The sequence below is a fragment of the Gallus gallus genome, chromosome 1, assembly GCF_016699485.2.
Source record: "Gallus gallus isolate bGalGal1 chromosome 1, bGalGal1.mat.broiler.GRCg7b, whole genome shotgun sequence".
NCBI classification, from domain to species: Eukaryota; Metazoa; Chordata; class Aves; order Galliformes; family Phasianidae; genus Gallus; species Gallus gallus.
In genome coordinates, this window is record NC_052532.1 from 62,923,571 (window position 1) to 62,950,430 (window position 26,860).

The following is a 26,860-nucleotide window of genomic DNA, read 5'->3' on the forward strand; positions in this document are numbered from 1 at the left end:
GTCATCTGCAAACTTACTGAGGGTGCACTCAACCCCTTCATCCAGATCATACCAATAAAGGTGTCAAACATGATGAGCTTCAATACGAGCCCCTGGGGAACACCATTTATGACTGGTCATCAGCTGTATTCAACTCCATTTACTAACAATCCTTCCATCTCCCCATTTAAAAAAAGTTTAAGTAGGTATCCTTTGACATTTTCTTATTGAGGAGAGAATGGGGAGGAAGTAGGATAAGAAGACTACCTGCTTGTTTGTTTTAGTTTATTCTAAATATAATCCTCAGTTAAAGATTTAGGGCTGTACATATCCATGTGCTGAATCAGGATTTAGGCAAAATACAAACACTTGAAATGTGGTATTTTAAGCCTTTCAAGGGTAAGCCTATTGAATTCAGCCAATGTTAAGGGAAGCGCATGTAAGCTTTTGCATAATTTTGGTCCTATTTTGTAAGCCTTTTAGAGCAATTGCTCTGCCATCTGTGAAAGATAGTAGGCCTGGATGCAGTACTACAAGAGGGATCTCATGAGGGCAGAGTAGAGGGGAACAATTACTTTCCCTGCTGGCCACCCCTCTTTTGATGCAGCTCAGGATACTGCTGGACTTCTGGGCTGCACACTGCTGGCTCATTTCAAGCTTCCCATCTGCCAGAACCCCCAGTTCCTTCCCCACAGGGCTGCTCTCAGTGAGTTCTTCTCCCAGTCTGTATGCATACCTGGGCTTGCCCCAGTTCTCAATCTTGAATCTATTTAGACTGGTTATCTCTATTTGGGCTGCATTTACTGTGTGCTTGTTACCTTGTTCTCATTTTAGGCCAGATGAATGGATTTGCTTAGGTCCTTTCTTCTCAAACCTATAATCCTAGAACATTATTTATTTATTTATTTATTTATTTATTTAAATGCCAGGAGCCGGCAATATTGTACGTGTGAATTCCAGATAGGGAGCTTGTCTCCCACAACATAAATTAAAATAAATAAATAAATAAAATTGTTCTCATGGAAAAATCTCCACTAGGCCCAATTTCAAGAGGGAAGGGTGCTACCTTCTGAATGAGATATGGTACAAGAACAATTTGATTGGTTGAATAAACTGCAAACTAATCACAGGCCCATCCTGCCCTCCAAGCAGAGCTCTCAGCCTGTAGGAGGAAAAGATACTGTGGAGCTGAGAATTGAAAATATATTGCAGCTTCTATTGGTGGTTAAAAAGAAAAAAGATTCTAAACACTGTCGTGTCCTAAAAAAAACAAAAAGACAACTCTGATATGAGCTTGAACTGTTTCTTGTCCTTAATTGCTGTGAATCTGTTTTGAAATTCCCGTAGAGATCAAGTGCTTCTTGCTGACAGCTGGTTTGCAATTAATCCAAAGGAAAGTGTTTTCAGCTGGTAATAGCTTAATATGCTCATGATATATGAAAAGGTTAAATTGTTTCTTTTTCACTACTACTAATAAAAGAAATAGTGAAAATAAGGAAATGAAAAGTACCAACCAAAGCCATGGACATAGAGCTGCTCATTACATAGTACTTGCTAGAAAGGGGCATATTTGGAAATGCTTAGTCAGTGCTAGGAATGATTCTTTAGTTTTGGGCTTTTAAAATTGTATTATGGGAAAAAAAATAAAAACAAAAACCAACAGCACTAGAATTTGATGTTATCTCTGTCTTGTAGAATAAGAAATATTACTTCATCACAAAGATAGCACAAACATCTTATGAATACCAAAGGAAAGGGGTACAAGTGGCTATTTTTTGTACAATTTTTACTACATAAAATAGAACATAATATAATGATATATATAATACATAATATATAAGAATAAAATTTTTACTAAATAATAGGTTTTACTTCAACAAAATCTTTTCATTTTTTTTTTCTTGTAGAATGCAGAACCTTTCCAAGTTACTGTCCAAGAAGACAATTGTATTGTTGTCTCCCTGGAAGCATCTGATGTGGTGAGCTCATCCTCTGTATATGTTGTGAAGATAGCTGGAGAATCCAAGAACTACTTTTTCCAGTTTGAAGAATTCAATAGCACTTTACCTGCCCCTGTGATTTTTAATGCCAAATACCATGGCCTCTATTACATAGTAACTCTGTTGGTAGTGAACTCAAATATGGTTTCCAAGTCAGCAAGATCAATCACTGTGTTAACCAGTAAGTAACGTGTTATTCTTTTTTCATTTGTTTCTTCTCTTTGCCTGTGTGGGGGTCTTTTTTCCTTCAAAAGTTTGTTTTATGGAGAAGCTTTTTTCTTTTCTTTTTTTTTTTTTTTTTAATTAAGTCCTCCTTATGTGTGGGATGAATCCCTGTGTGAGAACAGTAAAGAAAATATGTTGAGAAGGCTGAAAAGAAAATTCACAAGGTCTGGGCAGGAAGAAGGGAACAGCTGTGAGGCTCCCCCAGGTGGCCTTCCCTAAACATTAAATGGAGAGGTTTAACATACTGGAGTAAGGGGAATGTATGAAGCTCTTCTCCAGGTGGTCACCCTAGCCTGTGAAAAAGGAATTCTGAAAATCTAATGGAAAGCACAGAGTGTTGACTTGTGTTTCAGTGTAAATGTTCCTGTTGTATGGTGAGGTACATCTTGCTTCAGGTGCCATAGGAGTGTTCTTGGGTTGCCAATATGTTGAAGCAGTACTAAACCTGTGAAGCAGACAGTAGCCACCAAGAGCATATGTTTCTGCCACTCTATCTGAAGATTTCCATGTGCCAGCATCCTTATTCACCATCATCTGCTTCTTACTACCACCAGGTGATCTTGGGGAGAGGCATGGTTTGGTTTTCTCTATAACTGTGCAAAGCACCTGTTAATTCCTGCCATATTTCCAAAATTTGTACCATCCACAGTCTTCATACTCCCCTTTTGTGCTCAAGTTGTGCACTAATGAGGACAACCATGAAGATTCCTGCATGAAAATTATAATGTGGTAGAGCAATGCAAGCCTTTCATTAGGCATATTTATGTGTAGTGGAATATTTAAGGCTTCATAGGCCACCTGGATTTCCTTTTCCTTTTTTTTTATCTGTTATAGCTTTACAGCTGAAGTAATAATTCTAACCAATTTCCCATTTTATATTTTTTATTTGTTGTAAGCATTATTTGACATGCACAACTGAACTGATTCTTCACCAAGTATTTCAGTGATTTTAGAACACTGCTCTTGCAGTCATGCAGCAAGGCTAGTTGCTGCTTGATTTCCAGAGCACACATGGTCACTGGTAGCAGTGTCAGGTGTGATCCAGGATGGCAGATGGAGAATGGCACTCCTGTGCAGGGAATCTCTGAAGGAAGAAGGGAGCTAGTGTCTCTCAGCCTATCACAGCCCATCCCAGGCTCAGTCTCTGGCTCACAAGATTTCCAGGAGTTATTCCTGAACAAGTGTGAGTCTGCCAGCTCCAACAAGCATAGCCCATGTCACTCTCACTCCTCCAAGGCTCAACAGCGTCCTTCCCAATGGAAAGGAGCCCACCCCACCCCTTATCGCCACCTGTCTTATGCGGGTGCTCTGGCAGCTTCCCAGGGTTTCCTGCTGCGGCCTCTGCTGCTCACCCAGACCTTGGAAGGACCAGTGATTTTTGGCAGTGGGCCAGCGCTGCTTGAGGAGCTGATTCCCTTTTTGTCACATTTCTTAAGCTTTTTGTTTGTCTCAACAGAAAGACAACCATGTTTCTGAAAAGAAAGGGCATGTCAGTATGCAGCATTGAAAGGCGCTATACTAAGCGCTATAGGGATGATGTAGATCTCCTTCACAGTGCAAAGGACCCAACTTTCTTCCTAATATCTTCCTTTAGACAGGTTTACACTTAGCTCATCTTTTCAAATACAAGGGTGCAGGAGTGAAAGTAAATTTGGAATTAGTTCTTGTTATTTGCATACAGTTCTTTTGAGAAGATTTATTTAAGTTCTAGTAATAACTACTGGCTTCTAAAATCTTCACTAGGAAAGAGTTGTTTTTCCTTTTTTTAAAACATTTTTTTTACATTATTATTAGCACTGCCCATTTTACGTCATTTTTCTGACAATTAACTTGAATTTTTGGCAGATAATGATGATATAGTCATGTTTTTCTTCATGCTGTATACTCTTTCTACTTTAACATCCTTAGTTTTTTAACTGTGTAAAGACATGTAACTATCTAATTTATTCTTTCAGTATCTTACACATGACAAAATGGTACACTGTGAATAGCATCCAGGACAAAATTAATTCCTGTTCTAATTTCATCGGTGTCAGGAGAGCTTTGCCAGTGTAGATTGGCCCTATTCATTAGTATGTCACAAGATAAATCAAGTAGGATACTCAGTGATGCCAGTGTGGTAATTCCCAAAGATATACTTCAATATTTCACAATAATTTTCTGGGCTCTCCAGACATCTGCAGAGGATTCAGTGCAGGGAGGTGGTGTCTTTCAGCTTGGCCATGTGCTAGAGACCTGAACATCATAAACTGTATATTCAAATTGTGCTTCTCAAATTGAGAACAAAGTCCTTCAAAGAGATTACCTACTTATAAATTCAGTAAGAGTCACAAAAGAACTCTGTTTTCTAATGGTCTTTCTTGATGACCTTTACTTTTTCCTGTTCACATCCCTCAGCGATGTGCTGCTTCTCAGCTTATTGTCAAGAAAAAGGTATATCTCTTTGCAAGTTAAAACTTCATCCCACTCAAGTCAGGGAAGACTTTTTGTTTTATCCTTCAAAGGTCTCTGTGTGAGAAGTGATTCGCCAAGAGAAAGATGATGTCAAAGCTAACAAAATGCACAGTTTATATATGTATGTATTTATAATCATATTTGTAAATTTGTTAATATTTTGCACATAATTTTTATATAAAATACAAATATAAAATATTTTTATATAAAATGCAAATGTATAAAATTATGTAAGTATACATATGCACGTATGAATGCTACCATTTGATGCTTCTGTTGTGAATTTAAGCCTTCTATACTAGACAGAAGAGTTCATTTTCTCCTTGTCTTTGACAGAAATAATTTCAGAGGTTTCTCAGGTTAATCAAAACACCACAAACTGTGGGATGTATTTGTTTAGATTCTGTATGCCAGATTGTTGTAATGCAAAGTGTGACCTATTTCCTTGATTATTTCTTCTCAGAGCCTAAGAATATTGTCAGTTTGAGTACAGCCACATTCTCGGGTTGCTTCCTGAGCTGGGACTTTTAGAAACATAAGATGATTAGGGCACATTCAAGTCCTAGTCAGGAAACTTGCAAAATAAAGTCTAAGCACAGAAGAGCACTTGTTCTGGTGATTCCATACCAAAGCTGTGTTCTGTAAACTGGGCTCGGTACTGCACTTGAGGGAGAAAATGGTGAAGTGACACCTTGAGCACTTACTCTTAATGATAAGTCTGTTGCCACCCTGGCCAGTTTCCTGTGTGAGAAATTGTGTTGTGCAGAATATATGACCATCCTTCCAGTTTTCAGTCTGGACAAGTTTAGAAGTCATTCTGGTATCTAACAAGTATTTTTGCTCTGCTTTCTTCTACTGCTACTGGAGTTTGGGGTTGACAGCAAGATTGAAGTGACTCCAGAATTAATCTCACTAATTTAGTGTTGTGAAATATTTGGGGGGAAAAAAAATCTTGCAAGAGATAAAGCTCATTAATAATAGCTTTTAAATGAGTCTATGAGAGAAGTAAAGAATATGGATTCAAAATCAGTGCTTAAAATTCTCATTCATCCTGCATTTTCTTTCTGGGGTGACTCACAATCATATGTTTTTTTGTTGTTGTTGTTATTGTTTTTCACTGAAATTTTATTGTTGTTGGGATAAAAAAAATACTTGTAAAGAAATGGGGAAAACAGTACACTTCAAGGCTGTTTTGTGCTGTAGGAGAAGAAATCTCTTGCAGGATTTGGAGAAATCAGGATGTGTGGGAGTAATTAAGAGGAGCTCTGCCTGACTTTTATTTTAGCTTGTGATTAGGAGTTTTCATTGGTGAATGTCTCGTTGTTTCAAAAGCCAATGATTCCTTACGTAAATCACTGTAAAATATATTCCCTTTAGGGTGAATTCTGCCTCTTTGTCTTCTACCAAAAAATATTCGCCTCGGGAGACCAACAAGGCCTGCTGCCTGGGACTGTGATCTCTTCCGCTTCTAGAAAGTAATTGGCATTAGCCCTTGTTAATGCTTGTTTGTCATTGCGCCAGATGCTGCAGGAAGCAATTCAAGCAGGTCGAATCCATGCTTTCAGCTTGTTGATGGATCAGAGCTGCTGAAGTAGGAGATTCAGAGGTTGATTTTTTTTTTTTTTTTTTTTCCCCAATGAAATATAGAACTGATGCCCTTTGTGTACAGCTATCTTAAAGGATGATGTGGCACATCTTTAAAAAGGCTGGTTATTCGCAGGAGCCTTAATATGAAACATAACTCAGAAGAACTTTTAGATCTCTTAGCAAACTGGTCTCCCCAGCAAACAGATCCTGTTATTCTCTTTTAAGGGAAAATCTGAATTAAGAAACAAAAGAACTGTAACAAGATGAATATTTTATTTTCTGCCATAATTTCCCTTGGAAGGCTGATTTAAGATATACACCCAAATCTGTTCAGTACTAAGACACACCCTGTTTTGTTGTGCCAGTGTTATTTTCCGGTTTGTGTGCTCTTCATGTTTGTCATTTTATGTAAGCATCTAGAAACTGCGGTACACAAATTGCATCATTGCTTAGACACCACTTGCACTTATATTCCCCTTTTGTAAGCAGTTACACACGATATCCTCTATTACATATCATAAACTTGAACATCATGTTCCTGAAGTATTAAACAGCAGCTATTAAATTTCAAAACTAGTTGCTTTTTAACAAGAGATAAAACAGTCCCTAAAGTTTACAGCAGAATGAAAACTTTGTCCTGGCTATGACTTACTCCCATTAGTAATGCAAATAGGTAAACAGTGTCATCCTGGTGATTATATTACATAGTTCACAGCTTCTTCATGTGAATAAAGGTGATTATGAGATTTACATCACTTCACTACTGAGACTTCTTTCTCAGGAGAGTTGTGTTATGAAGATTAGCCATGATTAATCTAGGTTTGAATGTGAGAAGCAAGACAATTGATCTAAGTCCCATCTCATCCAGCCACATGTAATACTACATCTAATCTGCTACATTAACCAATCATCAATTCTGCCTGTAGAGGTGCCAGGTCTATGAATATTAAAAACAATTTTATTTGGCCTGGACTGTGGTACTTACTTTCAATGTCCTTTTTTCTCCCCTGAATTGCAGAAGCCACCTAAAACACTAATGTATCTGGCACAGATTGAATGCATTTATGGAGGATTTAGCCTCCAGAATTTGCCAGAGCATTTGAGGAAGAGGCTACTAGCAGCATTTATTATGCTATCTGTTTTTATAATGTAAGGTATGAGCTAAATGCAAAATGTGGTAATATTCAGGAGAAAAGCAGAAGTTAAATTTCCCATAAACAGATATAATTGGAAAGCAATTGCTACAGGAGCAGCAGAATGTGAGACACTAAGAACAAAGGAATTTCGGTCTTGATCCTGCAAGCTTGTCTATATGAGTTTAATATAGTCTAGATGTCTAAAAATAAAGATATTGAGCACAAAAAAGAGCCTTAAACATGCTATTAAAGGGAAACTAAAATCCTCTAATTCCCTTCCTCAATATGTCTTACAACATCAATATAATTGATGCCTCTGCTTTTCTCCTATGAACGTATTAGATCATACCTTATTTAAGCTATTTCTTGAGAATCACTAAAACCTATGGAAAACTGGATCCTGAATACTGTATCTGGAACAGTGAAAAAGACCAAACTGTTTATGCTCTAAATTATAAATGGTGAAGTGTGACATTTTACATACTCTTTGAGTTCTAATAACCCCAGGAACTGTTAGTAAGTGAAAAACTTGAGCATGATTTTTATCTGCTGAGTGTCCTTTTAATTTCACAGTGTGCAAATAGCTTTTGATGTGAACATTTGGTGCTGAAGGAAGGAAGATAATGGAAGACTCCTTAAATTGCATTTTATCAGTCAAACTACTCTGCTAACATCAGCCATGAGCAAGGAGAAGTCAGTAAGCGGAAGATAACAAGAAAGAGAGTCTGCGGTGATTACCGCTTAATTCAATTATTGGTTAATTAAATCAAGACATCAGGAGGAAAAATCATTCGGATTAAAAATGAATATAACTTCCATCTTTTATTTGATTTGTTGTAGGAAGGAATAAACGGGGTAATTCAATCACTGACTCAGTGAACTTTCAGTAATTCTTTCAGGAATAAGGAGACCCAGATCTGAATGAGATAGCAAAAGCCCAGGACACGCCTGCTAACGTGAAAGATGGCTGCATGTAAGGGGTGTGCCATTTAGAGATTGCTGGTGACATTTGAACTACTATCATGTGCTGTGTGAGATGTGATATGAAGTGTCGGGTCATGGGGATTGCCAGCTCAACTGTTTATTTCAGAATAAGCAATGGGAAGAGATTCAGCAGAAAGAAGAGGGTAGGAGTTGTTTCCCATGACCTGCTTTGCTCCCATTTATTTCCAGGCTATCACAAATTGTCAGCAAGATTTTCACAGATTCTGTCATTGCAGTGCCTCTTGGTATCCGTAAGCTTTGAAATTTCTATTTCTCAGTGTCTAACATACAAATAACTGATAGTTACCTGAAGATAACAAAACATGTTTTGTTTTGCCATGAAAAATACATTAGAAATCCCACACTGTTGTATTCTGGTGCTCTGACAAAGTCAAAAATGGCAACACAACTCCTTCCTAAGACCCGGGCTGAGATTTATTTTTGCAGCTATGTTTTTTGTTCTTTGTTGCTTTTTCTTCTTCACTTCTCATCGCAAATGGAAGCTTTGTACAATAGGTGAAAATACTGTGCTAGCAAATGGGATTTAATTTTTATTTCTGCTACAGGCTTGCTTTTCCACCTTTGATTACCCTGTTCCATCCACCTACTGTGAGACAATTCCCCTTTTGAAGCTGGTGCTGCTGTCCTTTCCATCTGTCTTCTCTCCTGCCTGTCACAACTGCGTGCTCTTTGGAGAAAATTATATGATGAGTTTTTCTCCAGGGCCTGCTTCAACAGAACTTTGTACCCAAATGTATCCTGCAAGTGTGTAGTGAGACCATGCTAAAGAACGCTGAATTTTTCAATCTGTTCCCTACTGTGCACAAGAACTAAATCAACATGATAATACCTGAAAGGATGTGGGTATAACTACTGATTGTTGTGCATTAACTACTTCTATTAAAATATGTTAATATGACAAAAATACTGAGTGAAACTAGAACCCTGTTTTGATAGCTGTTTGGCTCTCTTAACCAACACATAGTTGCTATCATTTCTTCTAGGCAGCTTGTGAAAGTGCATAGGCTATTGTTCTTACTTTCTATAGCCCACCGTGGTTAGAGCTGAAAGCAGTAGATTGGCAACTCTGTACTTACCTGCCTTCTGTGTGCAGGCTACCCCCATGCCCTCGGGTAAACCACTTTACTCTGTACCTCAGCTTTTCATCTGTAACATAACAGCAATAGTGCTGCTGTGTTCTTTAGAAGTGTGGTGTGGAGGAGTACTTTGAAGATGGTGGCCCTCTCAGGGCCAGTAGGAATCGGGACTGTATAATTACTCATGGAATATATCAATGAATATTTACAAGAACAGAAAATCATCATTTAGGCAGCTTCCTCTGGTTGTCACACTGATACACTTAGATCATCTTAGAAGTTCAGATTAGTGCCAAAATTATGATTAATTTCAAGTGTTTGTTGCTTTTTCCTGGGCAATTTTACTTGATCGGCAAGTGCTGAAGAAGAAAATCTTGGTGGGGTGACGGCTGTGAGTGCTTAAGTAATAACTGTGATTTCAACCATGATTTTTATGTCTGCTCCTCTACAAATAAGGACAGCTTTCTGTTAGAATGTTTTTTTTTCCTCTAAAAAGCATTGAGTGCATGGACACGTTGTGTGTGGGGAAATATAACCTTGGCTTTGACATAGTCCCATGTAGCTTTGCCCCAGACCTCTGTGAAGCTTTGGATATCACCTGGGAAATTTGAGAGTTCCTGTGTCATTCTGCATAAAACCGTTTGTTTCTTTGATGTTGTTTTTATAGGTTTGCCTGTTAATCTGCTTCTTTCTGCCTTTTTTTTCCTTTATTTGTATATCCTTTAGAACCCCTTCCTGTGAGCAGTGTTTCTATCTATGATTACAAACCATCTCCAGAAACAGGAGTGCTGTTTGAAATTCAATACCCAGAGAAGTACAATGTTTTTACCAGGGTAAATATAAGCTATTGGGAAGGAAAAGACTACAGAACAATGCTGTACAAAGGTAGGAAGAAACTATTCCTGCTAACAAAGATATGTTTTAGCTTTCTAGTTATACTTGCTGAAATCAGTGGGTAACATTCTGCCTCAGACGCAGTTGAAAACATCAATACAATTCCCAGTTCCTTCTTTTCAGTCGTGATTTCTCTTTGTGAATAGCTAATGGGGGAGCTTAGGGATGCCCTGTATCTGGGAAATGCTTTCAGTATAGCTGATTCTTGGGAAAGACTTTGAAGCTGATACCTCTGTATCACTGTGAAGTCACATAGTAGCACTGAGCAACAGTCTATGGTGCACAGTACTGCGTATTACTCTATCCTTCTTTGTTGTCCCTGAGCTAATAAAGCTACTGCATTCTATCAATTTCATCTTTCTTAGAACAGTTCAACCAAGGACAAGCAATCTAACAACCTAGGTTGTCAATCTAAAGAATTTCAGCAATCAGTCTAGCCATCTAAACAGACCAACAAGGGCAAATTCTGCTTTCTTTTTTCATTTTTTATTTTTGTTTAAATCTGAACTCCCCTTTGCTCTTTTGCCATGCAGTAAGCTTAAGCACAGCATTTATATGAAAGATGTAAAGAACTATCCTATGGAAAGCACCTAAGAGGTGAAAAAGGCACTGTATGCTCTTCAGGTCCCAAACTCCAGCTGGTTTAATACAGCATGATGACAATATTGCCTCTGAGCAATCCAGTAGGTGATGGATTGAATGTTAGTGATGGAAGGAAGGCTTCCTGTGTAACAGCCTGGTCACTGTAAGCTCTCTCTGGAGTCAGCAGAGGGAGACGCCCACCTCCAGAAGGAGCCTGGAAAACTTTGGTGTCACTGCTTCAGTGCATAGCAGGATTAGGGTAACATCTGCAAGACTGTGAAATGCCAGATTTTGGGAATGGTGATTCTGGGTCATAGTCCTAAATACAAGTGACCCCCTTCCAGGGAACAAAAGTGATACTAGCAGCACTTTTTGTCTTTCACAGCTCATATACAGAGGCTGTAATACTACTGCTGAAGCTGCTGATAAATAAAAAAGAGAATGAAGAGATTCCCTAACGAGCAAGCATACTCTTTCCCACAGCTAAATTGCCCTAAGGAATATCTCTTCAGCCCACACATGTACTGATGTTGGATGTAAGCTCAGTTCTCAGACTGTGGCTGGCGCCCAGCTGCACTGTGGATGGCCCTTTGAGCATCTCCTCTGAATGCTGTGCCTCAGTCAGCACCAGACCAAAGAGGTTTTTTGTGTGCAACTGTTAAAGGTCTGCAGGAGTTGTCAGGTGCTCTTTGAGATGCTCAGTGTCACGTGGAGCAGGTTGCCAGGTTGAGTTGCCTTTCCTGTGAAACATAGTTCTTATTTCTCTTGCTGGGCTTTTTTACTATTATTATTGTTATTTTGGTATCAAAGTGGCTTTGACAGCCAGGGAAAATGTTGGCAAACTGAATTATTAGAATTTCATGTCTTAGACCATGCTGAGCAATGTTTAAACATCTGAAACAGTGCCATTTCAGCATGTGTAATTGCAGTATCAGAAAGCGAATATTTGATGTGTTCTTTTCTTTTCTCCTTTTTTTTTTTTTTTTTTTTGAATTAAAAAAAAAATCTTTTCTTTTTAAACCTTCTGCAGATTTCTTTAAAGGTAAAACCGTTTTCAATCACTGGCTGCCAGGTATATGCTACAGTAACATCACATTTCAATTGGTATCAGAAGCAACCTTCAACAAAAGCACACTAGTGGAATACAGTGGGGTTAGGCATGAGCCCAAGCAGCACAGAACAGGTAAAGAAGATAATTGTGTACCATTTGTTCCATATCTGTATGTCTGTTTTCCTTTCTGCCATGGGAGGAGATTGACTGCACATGGAGGAGGGGCTGTGTGGCACCAGTTATGGGATCTGCTCCTGGCCAGGAACATGGGAGGAGGATACTGCAGCTGGTAGTGGGCAAGCAGGGAATGGAGTTATGTGTGCAATATAGCACAAGGGGAAATCTGTATGAGGGTTTCTATTACAAAGTTGGTTTATTAGAACATAAATTTTGTTTCACATGAGACATCCTTGGCCTTATGTTGGGAATTAATTTTTAAACCACAGGAATGCCACACTGCAAATTATATTGATCTATCTGTTTTGGTCTGTCTCCTCTCACAGTGAAACATAGCTAAACAGTTGGAGAAGGCCTTCCTCATTGCTCAGTCTTTTCTCATAGCATCGCAGTGTCCCCACTTGGCAGCCAGATTATGCCCTGAAGCATGAACTTTTAATTTCCAAGAGAGCAATGTTGCAAAACGTGAAAATTGCACTTGTTCGGGGTCCAGAACTAATTTAATTTGGTCCTGGGATGATGCCCAAAACTTTCCTGTTAATCTGTTGGACCACAGACATTTTCCAGGGTCCAAAATGAAATGAACCAGTGGCAAAATCAGAAGGCAACCAATAGAATTACATTTTTCTTTCCTGCTGCCTTCCCATCCCTCATTCTGGACATGAATTGTATGAGGCTGTAGTGCCTGGTTTTGTATTAGTAGCTGTGGCTGGGGGAGGTGAACAACTCAGTAGGTTGTAAGGGGCCAGCTTAAAATACGTCAGACAAAATGTTTGCTGAGGCTATCCACAGGTAAAGGCATACAGGCAAGCAATTATGGCACCTTTTGTTCACCTGCTGGCATAAGCAGAAATAACTTCTTTGCATGCCATTTGCCTTCTGGAGATCCAGATCTAGAGATCAAGCTTTCACAACTATTAAAATTTAAACTGATCTTTAGTGCTTGTGAAAAGGTGTCTACTAAGAGCATATGAAAAGCCCTATGGCAGCAAGAAGGTCATGATTTTCAAGTATAAACCATGTCATGCATTAGTATGTATTTGATTTCATTTCTACGGAGGTATTTTTTTCTGTTATCATGAAAATGTGGAAAACACAGTATATCGAGACCCACATTTGCAAATTCACAGTTAAGTAGCACTGCTGCTGTATTAGCGCTGAAGTCTGATTCATGTCGACTTCATGGGTACTCTGCATCATGGTATTGATGGCATCATGAGTTCTGAGTTTTCTATGAATTTTCAGTAAGCTTGATCCTACTAGAATCACTTCTGCTATGTAATTTTGTAACAGAAGGGAGAATCTTAGGAAGGACAGGCTATTTCAAAATATCCCTGATATATCGTTTTTCTGCAAAGAATATTTTCCGAGGGAATAAACACCTGGCAGAGGTACACAGAACACGCCTATTAAAAGATTAACCTTTGCTTCTCTTTTAGTTCCTTACCCACCTCGAAACATTTCTGTTCAGATTGTGCCAATCAACAGAAACAATTGGGAAGAGCACAGCGGGAATTTTGCAGAAGAATCATTCATGGGACAACAAGAAATCATAAGCAAAGAGAAACTGAGCCGCTTTCCTAGTGACCCACCTGAAATTCCAGTAGTGAACACAACTGCAGCCTGGCCCGATTACCGTTCTAACAGTACTGAGTACGAAACCACATCACAGCCATATTGGTGGTCTAATGAAGCTGAATCATCAGAGGGTGAAGAGGAGTTTGTCAATGCAGTTCCCAGGGATTATGGGGCCAGTGAAGCAAATGCATCTGGAAAACTCACAGCAGAGCCCGCTCCTTTCCTTCCTGTACAAATGGTGCTGACTTGGTTACCACCAAAACCACCAACTGCCTTTGATGGTTTCCACATCAACATTGAAAGAGAAGGTAAAACTGAGCCTTATACACTTCTTTTACTCCTTTTCTATAATTCTGTTGGTGGGTTTGTCTCCTTCACAAATTATTAATTACCTAGAATGTTGCCTCACAGGACTTTATTAGATCTCTTGTGTATCTTGATAAGGTTCTTGCATTGAATAGCATGCATTTCTGGCTGGGACTTCGAAGTAAAATAAGGGAGGTGTGATAAATCACAGTTTGCAATTCTCTTTTGTTAAATGAGATTTATACGGCTGTGCATACTGCTGCACTGTTTACACTGCAGTTATTGTAAATCCACTCTGGTATCAGAGAAAGGAGAAACAAGCTGATGGAAACTGGAGATGAAGAAGGTACGTTATTTCATGCAGCTTTGTCTGCCCCTTGAGAAAGGTTCTCAAGGGGACCGCAACTGGAATGGAGCACAGAAAAGTCATTCTGCATTCAGGTTAACAGTTGTCTCAGGAGAGCAACGGACCACATTCCTTAGGCCAAAAAGAGGCTGTGGTGGAGAATGGAGAAGACTTTTAAGTGGTGAAGCTACAATAGAATAGTCATATCACTTAGAGGTATCCTATTTTAAAATCCTTTTTCTCAAAATTAATTTGACTTCCTGATAAGCAGTGTTCATAATTATTCCCCCATTTAGGATAAATAATATTTATTTATTTATTTATTTATTTTGCAAAATAAGAAGGCAATAGAATTGGAAGCTCCTTTCCCTCTATGCTGTGTTCTTTTTCACTTGTGCAGTCATGTTTTATCATCCCCACTACTGAATGAAATTTTGTCCTGGGTTTATTGTTCCTGTACACCTATATTGCAACCTTGGTCATTAATTACTCTTGTTCTGATGGCAAGAAATAAAACTACTCACATAAATCCAGTTCTTTTGGATACCTTTAAATCCCACAACAGAAACTATATTAGCATTTCTGATATAAATCATTTTCTCAGTAGCTGGAGCCTTTCAAATTTCAATTAATCCACAATACCTTCCCCCCCTGATTTAGAGAACTCCACAGAACTTCTGACAGTCAGCGAAGACACTCACAAATTTGTTGCTGAACTGAAAGAACCAGGAAAATATAAGTTGTCTGTAACAACATTTAGCTCCTCTGGCTCTTGTGAAGTTCGGGGAAGTCAATCAACAAAAACACTCAGCTTTTATATCAGTAAGTACCTCAGTAAATCTTTTTCTCCAAGACCAGTATAACTTTAACATACAGGGAGTTTGACCAGTAACAACACTATGGCAGCTGTGGTATCTGCTGCAGGATCAGAAAAGTCTGTCTCTTACAAAATAGGTTCTCCTTTTGCATCTTCCAAAGAGAGGATTTGGTTCAGAGAATTAAATCAGTGGTTATAAAGAATCTTGAAAATATTTAACTTCCTTTCTCCTGGAGGCTGTATGCATAGTATTAGGGACAAAGGGCATCTCAGGCTGAGACTGTGGGAATTGCACAATTAAACAGTGAGCTCTGAAATTAGATGGTCTCTAAGAGCACACAGGGCAAGTAAAGGTAAATGCAATAGTTCAGACTGCTAAATTCAGAGGAGGAAAAAGTAATTTATTATTTCCCTGTAGAATCTCAGGGTTTCTTAAATACGGATTTACTAAAAGTCAGAATAATAATACAGTACTTAGTAATCCAAGATTGATATTGAGAATTAGATCAGCAAGTGAGACAGGTGTAGGTAAATTCAGACGATGGTCATTCTGAAGGCTTTGATGATCTGTACGGCAACAAGGGAATGAGATGTCTGGATAAGTATACCAGTCCACACACATGTAGAGTATCTTTTTGTACACGAGGAATTATGGCCTACGGAATGCCCAAACACTGAGAATAGGGAACACTTGCAGCCCTACACAATTTTACCTGTGAGAGATTAGTGTCTCCCCCACATAATAAATTCTGCAACAGAACATGGTGGCTAGGCTGGCAGAAATATTATTAAAAGGAAACGTAGTAGTACATTACTAATAACAAATATGTTTGGTAGGTCATGACATTTACAAATACTATTTAAGCTTAAATTAATCAAAATGGTTGACTGCATGTAACTGAATTCCTGTATTGCTGCAATATTTTTAACAGCTTAATAAATGAAAGAAGAAGTACTTGGAGAACAAAGAGATGAAATAGGTCTTCAGAGAAAGGGTCTCTGTTGTTTTCATTTAACTGTGTTCCGATTTCCATTAGGGATAGTTCATAGGCATCTTCATTACGTGAAAACATCAAAGTATATAAAACTATACAAATAGATCAAAGTATATATAAATTATGTAGTACTGCTATCAGCACCAAATATTATTCCATCTTAAAAAGTGACTGATTTATGTACAGAAATACGCAGTACTGTGTCCTACATACAGTCTACTAACTGAGGACAGAGACCTCTCAGAAAATGAGAAAGTGTTAATCAAAAAGTATATTTGGATAGGTTGTTAGATTAAGATTAAGGAAAAATGGACTTGGATATCATTAGGTATAAACCTGTAGCAAGAATGTAATGACTATATTTGTGTTACATGCAAAAAATGAGGGTGTTTAGGTGTTTTTATTGCTGTTTTAATGAAGTATTTCTGTTTGGTTTGTAGGCTTCTACATGAAGATTATTGGCAATTGACCTGATTATTCTAACTCGAGAACCTTAGTATCTTAGGTAGATTTCATGTGCATTTCTGACAGTATGCCAAAACTGAGATGCACATGAGTACTCCTAAGGTAAAATAGGTTTTCCATTCCTCTTTACAAGCCTTCTGTGGGGGCTGCAGCTTTGTGCCCTGACACAAGGTTGAGGTAGTTCAATTTCTCTAGTGCTAATGTTGAAACAATTTCTGAGTAAAAATAGCTACCCATATATCCATTCAATCCAGAGACTAACTTCATGATCAGATTTCTCTTTTTTTCTGGAGTAGATGTGAGTCTGCTTTCGTGAATAAATTTTTCTGACAGCTTCACCCTCATCTTATTCTTGTAATCTTTCTGTTGGTAACTCATCCAGTTGAATTATTGGTTTATATTACCCAATGTTTTTGTTGCACTCAAATGGCAGTCTTGATTGTCAAAACTTATAGGCTGATCTTACACAAAATCTTTGCTCTGGATTTGCTTTATTCTCTCAATAAACTTAAAGTACTGCTAGAAATGTGTGGAGGAAAGGAGGAATGTAAAGGAGAGAGCTCTCCTTGACTTTGAACTGACAATAGTTGGTAATTTTCATGAAATCTGAAATTTTGACCAAGACTAACTAATTTTATTTTCCAAATTTAAATATATATATATATTTAAACAAGTGCATAAAAAAGTCTGATGGAGAATTCTTCACTATGGTAGACTGTGAACTCAATTTTATCACTTCAGGTACATAGTACACTCGGGTAATTTGGTGTATAGGGAAAGGAAAAATGGTGTGTAATATTTATAATTGATCTTTACATTACTGGATATCACCACTCTTAAAATACTCCTTCGGAGCATAACTGATACTACTGGGTGGTTTCTGGTAAGCAACAGAAAATACATTCAATCCAGATTTTCAAAACAAATGTTTCTCTTTTCAACTCTTGCTCTGCTACTGGTGAAAATAGTGTTGACTGCAGGCTGTTTCCCATCTTTGCTTTGTGGAGATGGACAGCTGCCTGTTCACCCTTTTTCCCTAGTAAAAAGAATTCACATAAAGAAGGATGTTTTAACATGAGTGACTTAAATGTGCAGAGTGCCTTGCTCACACATGCTTTCTTGGCATGTCCCAGGCCCCACAGGTGAATGGATAGAAGAGCTCACGGAAAAGCCCCAGCATGTGACGGTGACAGTGCTCAGCTCCACTACTGCCCTGACTTCCTGGACAGCCTCACATGAGAGTGGTAGCAATGGCACAATCGTGTCTGTGGTCTCCTTGACTTGTCAGAAGCAAAAGGAAAGTCAAAGGCTTGAAAAACATTACTGCACAGAGGTAAGGGGCCTACTCAAGAACTGGAAAAAAATGCCTAGTCATCCCACATTGTTTTCACAGTGCCAAGGGCCCCATCCAGCTAAGGGCTGCAGAGCACAGTGCTCCATTCTGCAGAGTGGAGGGGAGAGAAAAGCATACAGAAGTGACAACACTAAATTCTATCAGCAATAAAACTGTATTTCTGCTGCAGTGGCTGTGGCCAATTCTATGTTCAAACTTTTGAGTGAGAATTGTTTGTAGCAGTGAGCAAAATGATATCACATCATATTAACACTTAGGCATATGTTGCAATCCATTTTTGTTAAGAAAAGTGCTCACATGGGTGATTATCATTCAACTTGCATTAATTAATTAATTGACTCTTAGATAAATTAATTGATTCTTAGATTTCCTCCATATGAGTACAGAACTTGACCCTACATTTTCTGGAAGTCATCTGAATTCAGCTTTTCTTTTCATCCAAAAAAGATATTTCAAAGGTGGGAAGTAAATAATCATCACTACCACCTGCGATTTGGATGGACAACACTTCTTTAGGGCTGTCATATGGGACATTTTTATTGTTATCAAGCTTTCTGAACCCCAAAGTAAGGCAATTTTCTGCTACCTGAAACCCACGGTGAGTTTATCTCCATGTCAGATCCTATGACTCTAATGGATGAGTAGAATGTGGTATTGGTTAGAAAGATTTTTAGTCCACACTTCTGTTTCCTTGCCTCAGTGCTGACAAATCTCTTTTCTAAGCAGCACCACAGTTTCTACCTGGCTTCCTAAATGTGTGTGATTGAGGAGTCTGAAAAAGGCTGTAGTGCTGCTATGTGCTGCACCCTCAGCACACCCATGAGAATGGAAGAACAGAGCCATAACTCTCAGTAAATCTTCACCTCCTTCAACATTGTGATTAGTCTGGCGAGTTAGTTAACACAAGGAGTACTACAGCATTTAAAAGTGTATTTTTAAGTAGGTCTTCATCAAAATGTTTTGAGTTTTATTCCAAGAATGGTCACGTACTTTCACACTGAGAATTGTCCTTTAAAGACAATTTGAGAATTGTTTCTCAGAACCAGTTTGTAATCTCCTTAAGTCACATTCCTTCCATTTATTAAAAATGCATTCATCTAATCAGGAAGCAAAACAATATGGTAGGTGATTATAAACCTTACAGAGCAAGTATATACATATAGGATTAAAGTAAATACTCGGGGATTAATCTACAAACTCAAATAGAAATACCTAAAACTAATCTGTGAATAAACAAGACATTTGTAAAAGTAAATGTATTTGCTACAAGTAGCCAAAGTGTCTAACTACAGTTGTTTATTTTTGTCCCTATAGAGTTTCATACTGCCTCTAATCAAATTTTATCAGATTACTATGCATGGAATTATTAATGGCTGTTGGTTTGAATTCTCCTTGACAAGCTGAAAAGGGCAAAATTCAGTGCAGAGTTTTATTCATTTCTATCCTTATGCATGAATTGATTAGTTCTCAAAAGCAGCTGTTAAAGACAAATTCCATTGTGCTTACACTGGTGTATTTATGTGCATCACAATAAACCGAAGGAGGCCGTGATGAGATTGTGGAAAGGTTGCAGAGAAAATATTAATAGGAACTACCAGTCTGCAGTTGTAGAAAGGGGGCCTGAAGTTCTTTCCTTGAAGCTGCTCCATGTCTTTCCTGATAGTTCAGAATATTAGGCCTTTCACATATTGTACGAGATCAGGAATCATCTGGTCAGGCATTATGCCTCTAGCTCTGACCAATACCTGGTGTGCCACAGCAGAAGATTGAATTTTGATGTCTCAAACAGAAGAGTCACAAGGTCTCTTCATCAAATTTTGTAGTGCTGTGCAAGAGAGGTGAAAGAGTAGTTCCTCTCGGATTTCAGCATTCAGACATTTAACACTTGCACTCAGAAGATAGATTTCCCATAAGGCTGCTTTCAGCTCATACAGCTGCAGTTGAATCAGATGGCTGATGAAAAGCCTGAGGCTTTCATTGAAAACACACTGCCTAAACACTCCAGCCTTGATAATATCACCTGAATATGAATGCTATAGCCTGAATATTTCAATAAGCCTTGGTGCGAGGAGAGAGCGGCTCAAGTGGGTCTTCCCCTGACCTTATGTGGCAAGGTAAGTGCAATTCTTTGGATCAGATCATTTGTGAAGCCAAGCCTGAGTGCTTTCAGAGTTTTGCCATTTGGGGCATAATTGAATGAGGATTTAACTGCTGATGCTGGTTCAGAAGCATGCGTTCTGTTAACTGAAGCAGTTCAAGTGCAGTCCCAATATTCTTTTGACTGACCAAGTAAATACTTCACATCTGACGTGTTCTCTTCCATTAGGTAAATTCAAGCAGCAGCCTCATTGAAAATCTTGTTCCTGGTGCCCAGTACCAGGTTGTGGTTTACTTACGGAAAGGACCGTTGGTTGGACCGCCCTCTGATCCTGTTACATTTTCCATTGGTAAGTCCTGCAGCTACTGTTTGAAATGCTTCTTCTTTTCTTTTTCCTGAATAGGAGTAGCATATTCATTAAACTTTAGACCCCACAAAGAAATACAGACAAAATTGTCATGTTGGTTGTTTCAAATGTAATGAACACTTACTGAGAAATTTGTTTCCCGTGTGTTGTCTAGCCCATTAATGAGGGAAAAGCATGAATGCGCCATCAGTGGGTGATGGATACTTCATATTTAGGCACTGGGTTATTACAAAACTCAACTAGAAAACAATTGTGGATTCACACATATGGAGCCTTTTGTAATGAACTGTCTTCACCTTTGGCCACGTGTATGTTCATCTGTGACAGTGCTCCTGGTCTGTGTCATTTTGGGAGGGAATCACCTCACTTAGGTGTGGCCATTCTGAGCTGCAGGTAGTCTGCGATTAATGGAGAGATGTGGGCACCTCCTAGAGGTGAATCATTCTGTCTCATGAAAGGTATGGGACTGCTGTTAAGGTATTTGTAGCAGATTTGCCTTGTGAACTACACACTTTGTGTATCACACTGTGATACAGTGTGAAGGCCATGACGCTAAGTCAGGAGCTGGACTGTCTCCTCTTGTACTAAGGCTGATGCCAACCTTGATTTTCTTGAGTTAAACCATGAATCTTGATGTTCTCTGCTTTGAAATCTGAAGATAAAAAAGGCTCTTTAAGAATGAGATTGACATTTTCAAGAATGTGGTTTCACGACCTACATGTAGAGCTTCTTCCCCCATGCCTATAATTCAAGGTTCCATCAAGCTCCTAACTAAAGAGTGACTTAGGATTTAATATCTTTCAGTTTCCATGTCATTTATTTTGTTAAGGTTACTACTGTAACAAACTATAATGAAAAAGGGCAAAGAGAAAGACATTCAATCTATAGAATTACATTTGCAGAGGAATATTTAGCCTGAATCACCCAGCCTTTTCCTTTTGACTAATAGTCTGCCTTGTGGGTGAGCAGGTGGCTGAAAGTTAGAGATCTTCAGTATTTGTCACTCTACATCCTCTCTGCGATATAGGGAAGAAAGCAAAACAAACAAAAAACCAAGCAAGCAGACCAAAGTTATCCTGTTCAGAAGTGAATTCTGTAGATGAAAGCAGATAAGTGGAGTAGTAAATAAGGTGAGAGTTTTTTTATTCTAGGCAACCTCCTCATGTACTTGTGTAAGTGGAGTCTGTATAAGAATTTGAAAAGAGAGCATGATATAGTACAGTAAAGAAAAAAATGTAAGTTAGCAAATATGTTTTATATAAATATATACACACACACGCCTTATTAAAATCTATATCATTGAATGATATTTATGAAATAATCTGTTTTTTTTCTCACTGTAGTTACTTAAGAGCTCTGTGAAGTTCTATTTTCATTTGAGAAAGTGAAATCATATATTCCCATACTAAATGAGTTTCCTCATTTTCTCCACATTTTTATATCAACCCAACAATGACAAGTTCTTACTTATTACGAAGAGAACATTTTATGGTGTAAAACAACAGTTGTAGGAGTTTTCATTTGATTACAGGATATTGAATTTGATATTAAAATAGTATAAATGCAAAACAAACTGTTCAGTGAAATGATCAGTGATGGCTAAAGATGAATGAAACAAAAATATGTTAAAATATGCCTTAAAAAGTATTCAGTTCTGCCTGCTTTTATCATAAGTCTCATTTTCACTGAGTGAGTATTAACACTTTATGGAATGGACAGAAAAGATGAAGGAAATGGCTACTGACTTATGAAAGGAAATGCAGTCATGTGCAAATATGGGCTGATGTAATCTGACTGTTCTTTATTCTGCAAGAGTTGGGCCTCTGCAACTCTTGAAAATGTTAGCAAAGTACTTATTTAAGTAACCTCACTGAAGTCATGAAGAGTGATTGCTTTCCAGAAAGTAAAGGTTGCTGAACTTGACCCTGATGTGACATTTTTCAAATCACTTGACTTCTCTTTCCCATTTTCATCATCTGTGAGGCAAGAATAGCAATTCATGGCAGCACCTTTAGGTTCCCCAGGGAAGGAAGGATAGACATAAAAAACTGTTCTTTCTGGTGGCCTTTATCTTCCAAAGTGTTGTGGCTTTTGATGCTTTTGTTTTTGAGCTTACAACTTGAAACATCTCCTAAACAGCCTGATTTTCAGAGTAAATGGAAGCCTTTAGTCATTTCTGACAAAGTAGACATAAGAACAAATGCAGAAAAGAATGGTATTCCACTGCTTGTGACAAGGAAGCTATTAGGAATTATAATCAGGAACAAATCAGAAACAGATAGAACTTGGTTAATGGAAGGTATTGTTGTGGATTTTATTTGTTAATTTATTTATATTTTTAATGTAATTAATAATAACAAAAAAACTACTAATCACAATTTCTGTTTTACAGTGCCCACTGGAATAAAGGATCTGACTCTGTACCCTTTGGGACCTACTGCTGTGGTTTTGAGCTGGAACAGACCTTTCCTTGGGGTGTTCAGGAAATATGTGGTAGAAATGTTTTACTTCAATCCATCAACAATGACATCTGAGTGGACAACCTACTATGAAATAGCAGCAACCATCTCCCTAACTGCCTCTGTGGTAAAGTGGCTGTTACTGACTATTGCTTTCTCATGCGTATGTGGCCCTGGCACCTTGGGGCATTTCCTCCCTATGAATATGTATATATGCCTTTAAACCTGGAACATTTTTCCAGGCCAAGTAGAGAAAACATCCAGGATGTTGGCAGCATCTCTTTCCTAAAGTAGGGGAATACAGCTGAACAGTGCTAAAATTTAAGTAGAATGACAAGACAGGAGATGAGCCTCTATTTGTTGACAAATGGGCATATTCAGCAAGTCCAGAGGCAGCTTCAGTTTGTGTGTCAATTTGTCAGTCAAGGCATTAACCAATTCCGTCATCTCCTCAGTGGGAGTAGTCCAAAGCCTTATCTGCATAATTAATATTGATAATAGGGATTTGGGGTTTGCAGGCTAGTCTTGCATTGAGCCAGTTGGAGCACTTAGCTGCAGAGATGCTCTTGTGAAAATAGCTTTCATATTTCTGAAGCTGCAAAGACATGCAGCAGGCTTTCACCTAGGCAAAAATTATTTTCTAGAAGAACATGCACACAAATCTTTGCAAGATTGAGTATTTAACAAAAATCCAATGAAATTTTCCTCTTACTCTCCACATCTTCCTAGAGAAGCTGAACAGGTTATATTCAGACTTTGCCATTGCACAAGGCAGTGAGCAGTTTTAGCTGAAATTAGTTGCTCAGAAAGTTATAAGTATGCAAAAACGACAGCAACAACTTTTGCTGCTTATGAGAGCTGCAGTGATTTACTGTAATTCATTTGCATAATACTATTTGTGTAGTCGTTTCAGCTACAGCGGCTGAACAGTAATTGGGTATGTGACAGTAAATCTAGCACATAAATCTCCATGGAAATTAAAACCAAAAATAACTTACCAAAGAAGTAATTAATACCTTGTAGTCAAGACTCAGCACAAGTAGATTAATATCAGAGTGATCCAAGTCATCTTAGAAATAATAGTGTCTTTCAGAGTTTGTGTGGTTCTTTAGGAAATGAGATGATATTACCCATTGCTGTTACAAATTCTGTTCATGAAAGCTAAAGGAAGTTGACTTCCTTTCCAACTTCTTTGTCTGAATTTCAGTTTGAAATACAACAGTGCCATACAGCTGCTGAAGTGAATTTTTGTAAAGGAATAATTTTTAAAGAGTTAATGTAAAATTGAGAAAGAATGTCTTTCTGCTCTGTTATGGCATTTAGCATACAAGTATGCATTGATTAACTTTTAGTTGGGTTCACTAGCCATATTCAAGAATCCCACTGTGTCCTGCAGATTTCTCTATGGTCAGTAAATTATCTGACATCTCTGGTGGTCTCTGAAGCAAGCGTTAAGCCCATTGAGGAAGCAGGGGAGTAAAAAATCTGCCATCTGACAGTGAGATAAAGAATTGTTTCCTGAAGAGCATTTCACCTAGTCAGAACTTTTGAAACTGAATAGCCCTTTCACTCTGTTTAATTGCTTCCTTCATTGTGGAATCATAGAATCACCAAGGCTGGAAAAGACCTCCAAGATCACCCAGTCCAACCATACCTATCACCAATACTTTATTTTGATTTTAGACATCACCATTTAGCTCACCTTGCAGAAATACTGCTGATTGAAAGCAGTAAATAAATCAGGCGCACCGTGAGAGGAAATTAATGTGTCTCACTTTTCTTTCCCAGCTGTAAAAACGTCATTATGAGGGAAATCAGGCTATGGTTATTCCCTCCAACACAGACAGTAACCTAGAACAAAGTTTTTTACCTGGTGAAAGTCTTAACAGGACGTAACTGCAGAAGGGAAGTGAATAAGGCCCATTTGTGATGATGGTTAATAAATGCCTGACAGAACCCATTAAACCATGTCCCTCGGTACAACATCTAAATGTTTATGCTCTGAAGTTTGTTTTAAAGTCATCCAAACAGTGTTACTATTTCCAGTATTGCACCGGAAGTATGTAAGAAGAAGTCTAAGCAGCTTCAAAGTCCTGATGTCAAATGGATAAAACCATTTCTAAAACCATAAAGAGAATAGGCCCCACATGCTGTATTTGGATTGCCTTGTGTTGTCTGGGGAAAAAAAAAAAAAAAAAAAAAAGGCCACTGAAAACATCAGAGATCTGTGAAATAAGCAATTTCAAAGTTGTTGAAATTTTTCGTTATTACCAATATGTTTTCATTTTGAATTACAAAATATTGTTAGGATTTTCATTTAAATATAAACATAAAAATTGAGATATGTTTTTTTTTTTTTTCTGGCATTGGAAACATTTGAATTTTAAGTTAAATATGACAAACGATATTGCAATATAAAATATATTGTACATTATATTTCATTTATATCTCATTTGTATTTATATCTATAATTTATGTCTCATTTATAACTCATTTATATTTCATTTATATGTCATCTATAATAAATGATAATACAATATGAAACACACTTCAAAAATTGGGGAGAAAGAAATGAATCCTTTGAAGTGACGATATCTGAGTCAAAAACATTGTTTCTAATATATCTTAAAAACCCACTTAATCAAGAAAGAAGAGCCCATGTTTGAATGAGAGGTCCCCATGGTGGGTGGACATGGGACCGTATGCACCTGCTTAAGCAGCAGAGCTGCCACGACCAGCTTTGGTCTTCCGGCACACATTTTTGCATGAATTCAAATGCCAAATTACAGAATTTACCACTGGAGTAAGAACTGAGAGCTCAGTAAAACAGTCCCACGTCTGGGTGCTGGATTTACAAATGTGGCTGCCTTTTGTAAGTCACACCACATGCCGGTAAATTTCCTTCTGAGCTGCTGTTTGTCTTTTGTCTCCCTGCAGAGGATAGCTAACCTGCTGCCTGCGTGGTACTACAATTTCCGGGTCACCATGGTGACCTGGGGAGACCCAGAGCTGAGCTGCTGTGACAGCTCCACCATCAGCTTCATAACAGGTAAGCAGCACTCTGAAGAGACCATGGAAATGATGCCAGAAGCAGGAGGATGGGGAAAAAATGCTGTGTTTCACCTGCAGATACTTGAAAATCAGAGTATTTAATACCGAAGAGTGGGGGGTTGTCCTTGGTTTTGTTTTTGCTTTCTCAAAGAAAGCACTTAGGCTTGCTTTAGGAGGTATAATTTTCTGCAAAGCACAGTGTTGGATTTACTCTGTCTCACCCTCCATCAGCTGAAGGCATGGCTCCAGTGAGGCCAGTGACTGTGCTTGTCATTTATGACACTGGGTGTTTTGCACTTTAAGTGGTTAATGGATAAATAGTGTGAATTCTGATATTGTGAAATATTTTTCCATGTATTTACACTGTCTCCACGTTATCAGAGAATGACAGAATCATTAAGGTTGGAAACGACCTCTAAGATCATCTAGTTCAACTGCCAACTTATCCCCACCATGCCCACTAACCATGTCTCTCAGTGCCACATCCACACTGCTTTTGAGCACCTCCAAGGACAGTGACTCCACCACCTCCCTGGGCAGCCTATTCCAATTCATCACCACTCTTTCTCAGAAGAAATTTTTCTTCATATTCAATCTGAACTTCCTGTGGTGCAACTTGAGGCCATTCACTCTCATCCTATCACTGCTACCCAGGAGAAGAGGCCAGCCCCTGCCTCACTACAATCTCCTTTCAGGGAAAGTTGTGAGACTTGTAGAATTCTTTTCCTTCCTTTCCCCCTCAGTTTTCCACTGATTAGACTGTGACTCTGACACCTTTGCCGACGTGGGGTAGAGTTCTGCACGCATCACGCAGATCTAGGCAGGGACTTATGTCTTGTAGCACATTTTTCTTGTGCT

At 38.3% G+C, this 26,860-nt stretch overlaps 1 protein-coding gene across 2 annotated transcripts in view; it reads left to right on the forward strand.

Annotated features, from left to right (window-relative positions):
* PTPRO (protein tyrosine phosphatase, receptor type O) overlaps positions 1-26,860 on the forward strand; it is a 149,213-nt gene that overhangs the window by 82,640 nt on the left and 39,713 nt on the right. For both annotated transcript variants that reach the window (NM_204122.3, XM_015289829.4), the window contains exons 2-10: positions 1,887-2,160; positions 10,189-10,347; positions 11,969-12,121; positions 13,606-14,052; positions 15,057-15,218; positions 17,807-18,006; positions 20,354-20,474; positions 22,885-23,078; positions 25,889-26,000. In NM_204122.3, coding sequence (NP_989453.3) covers positions 1,887-2,160; positions 10,189-10,347; positions 11,969-12,121; positions 13,606-14,052; positions 15,057-15,218; positions 17,807-18,006; positions 20,354-20,474; positions 22,885-23,078; positions 25,889-26,000 — 1,822 coding nt within the window. The remainder of the gene's footprint in view (positions 1-1,886; positions 2,161-10,188; positions 10,348-11,968; positions 12,122-13,605; positions 14,053-15,056; positions 15,219-17,806; positions 18,007-20,353; positions 20,475-22,884; positions 23,079-25,888; positions 26,001-26,860) is intronic.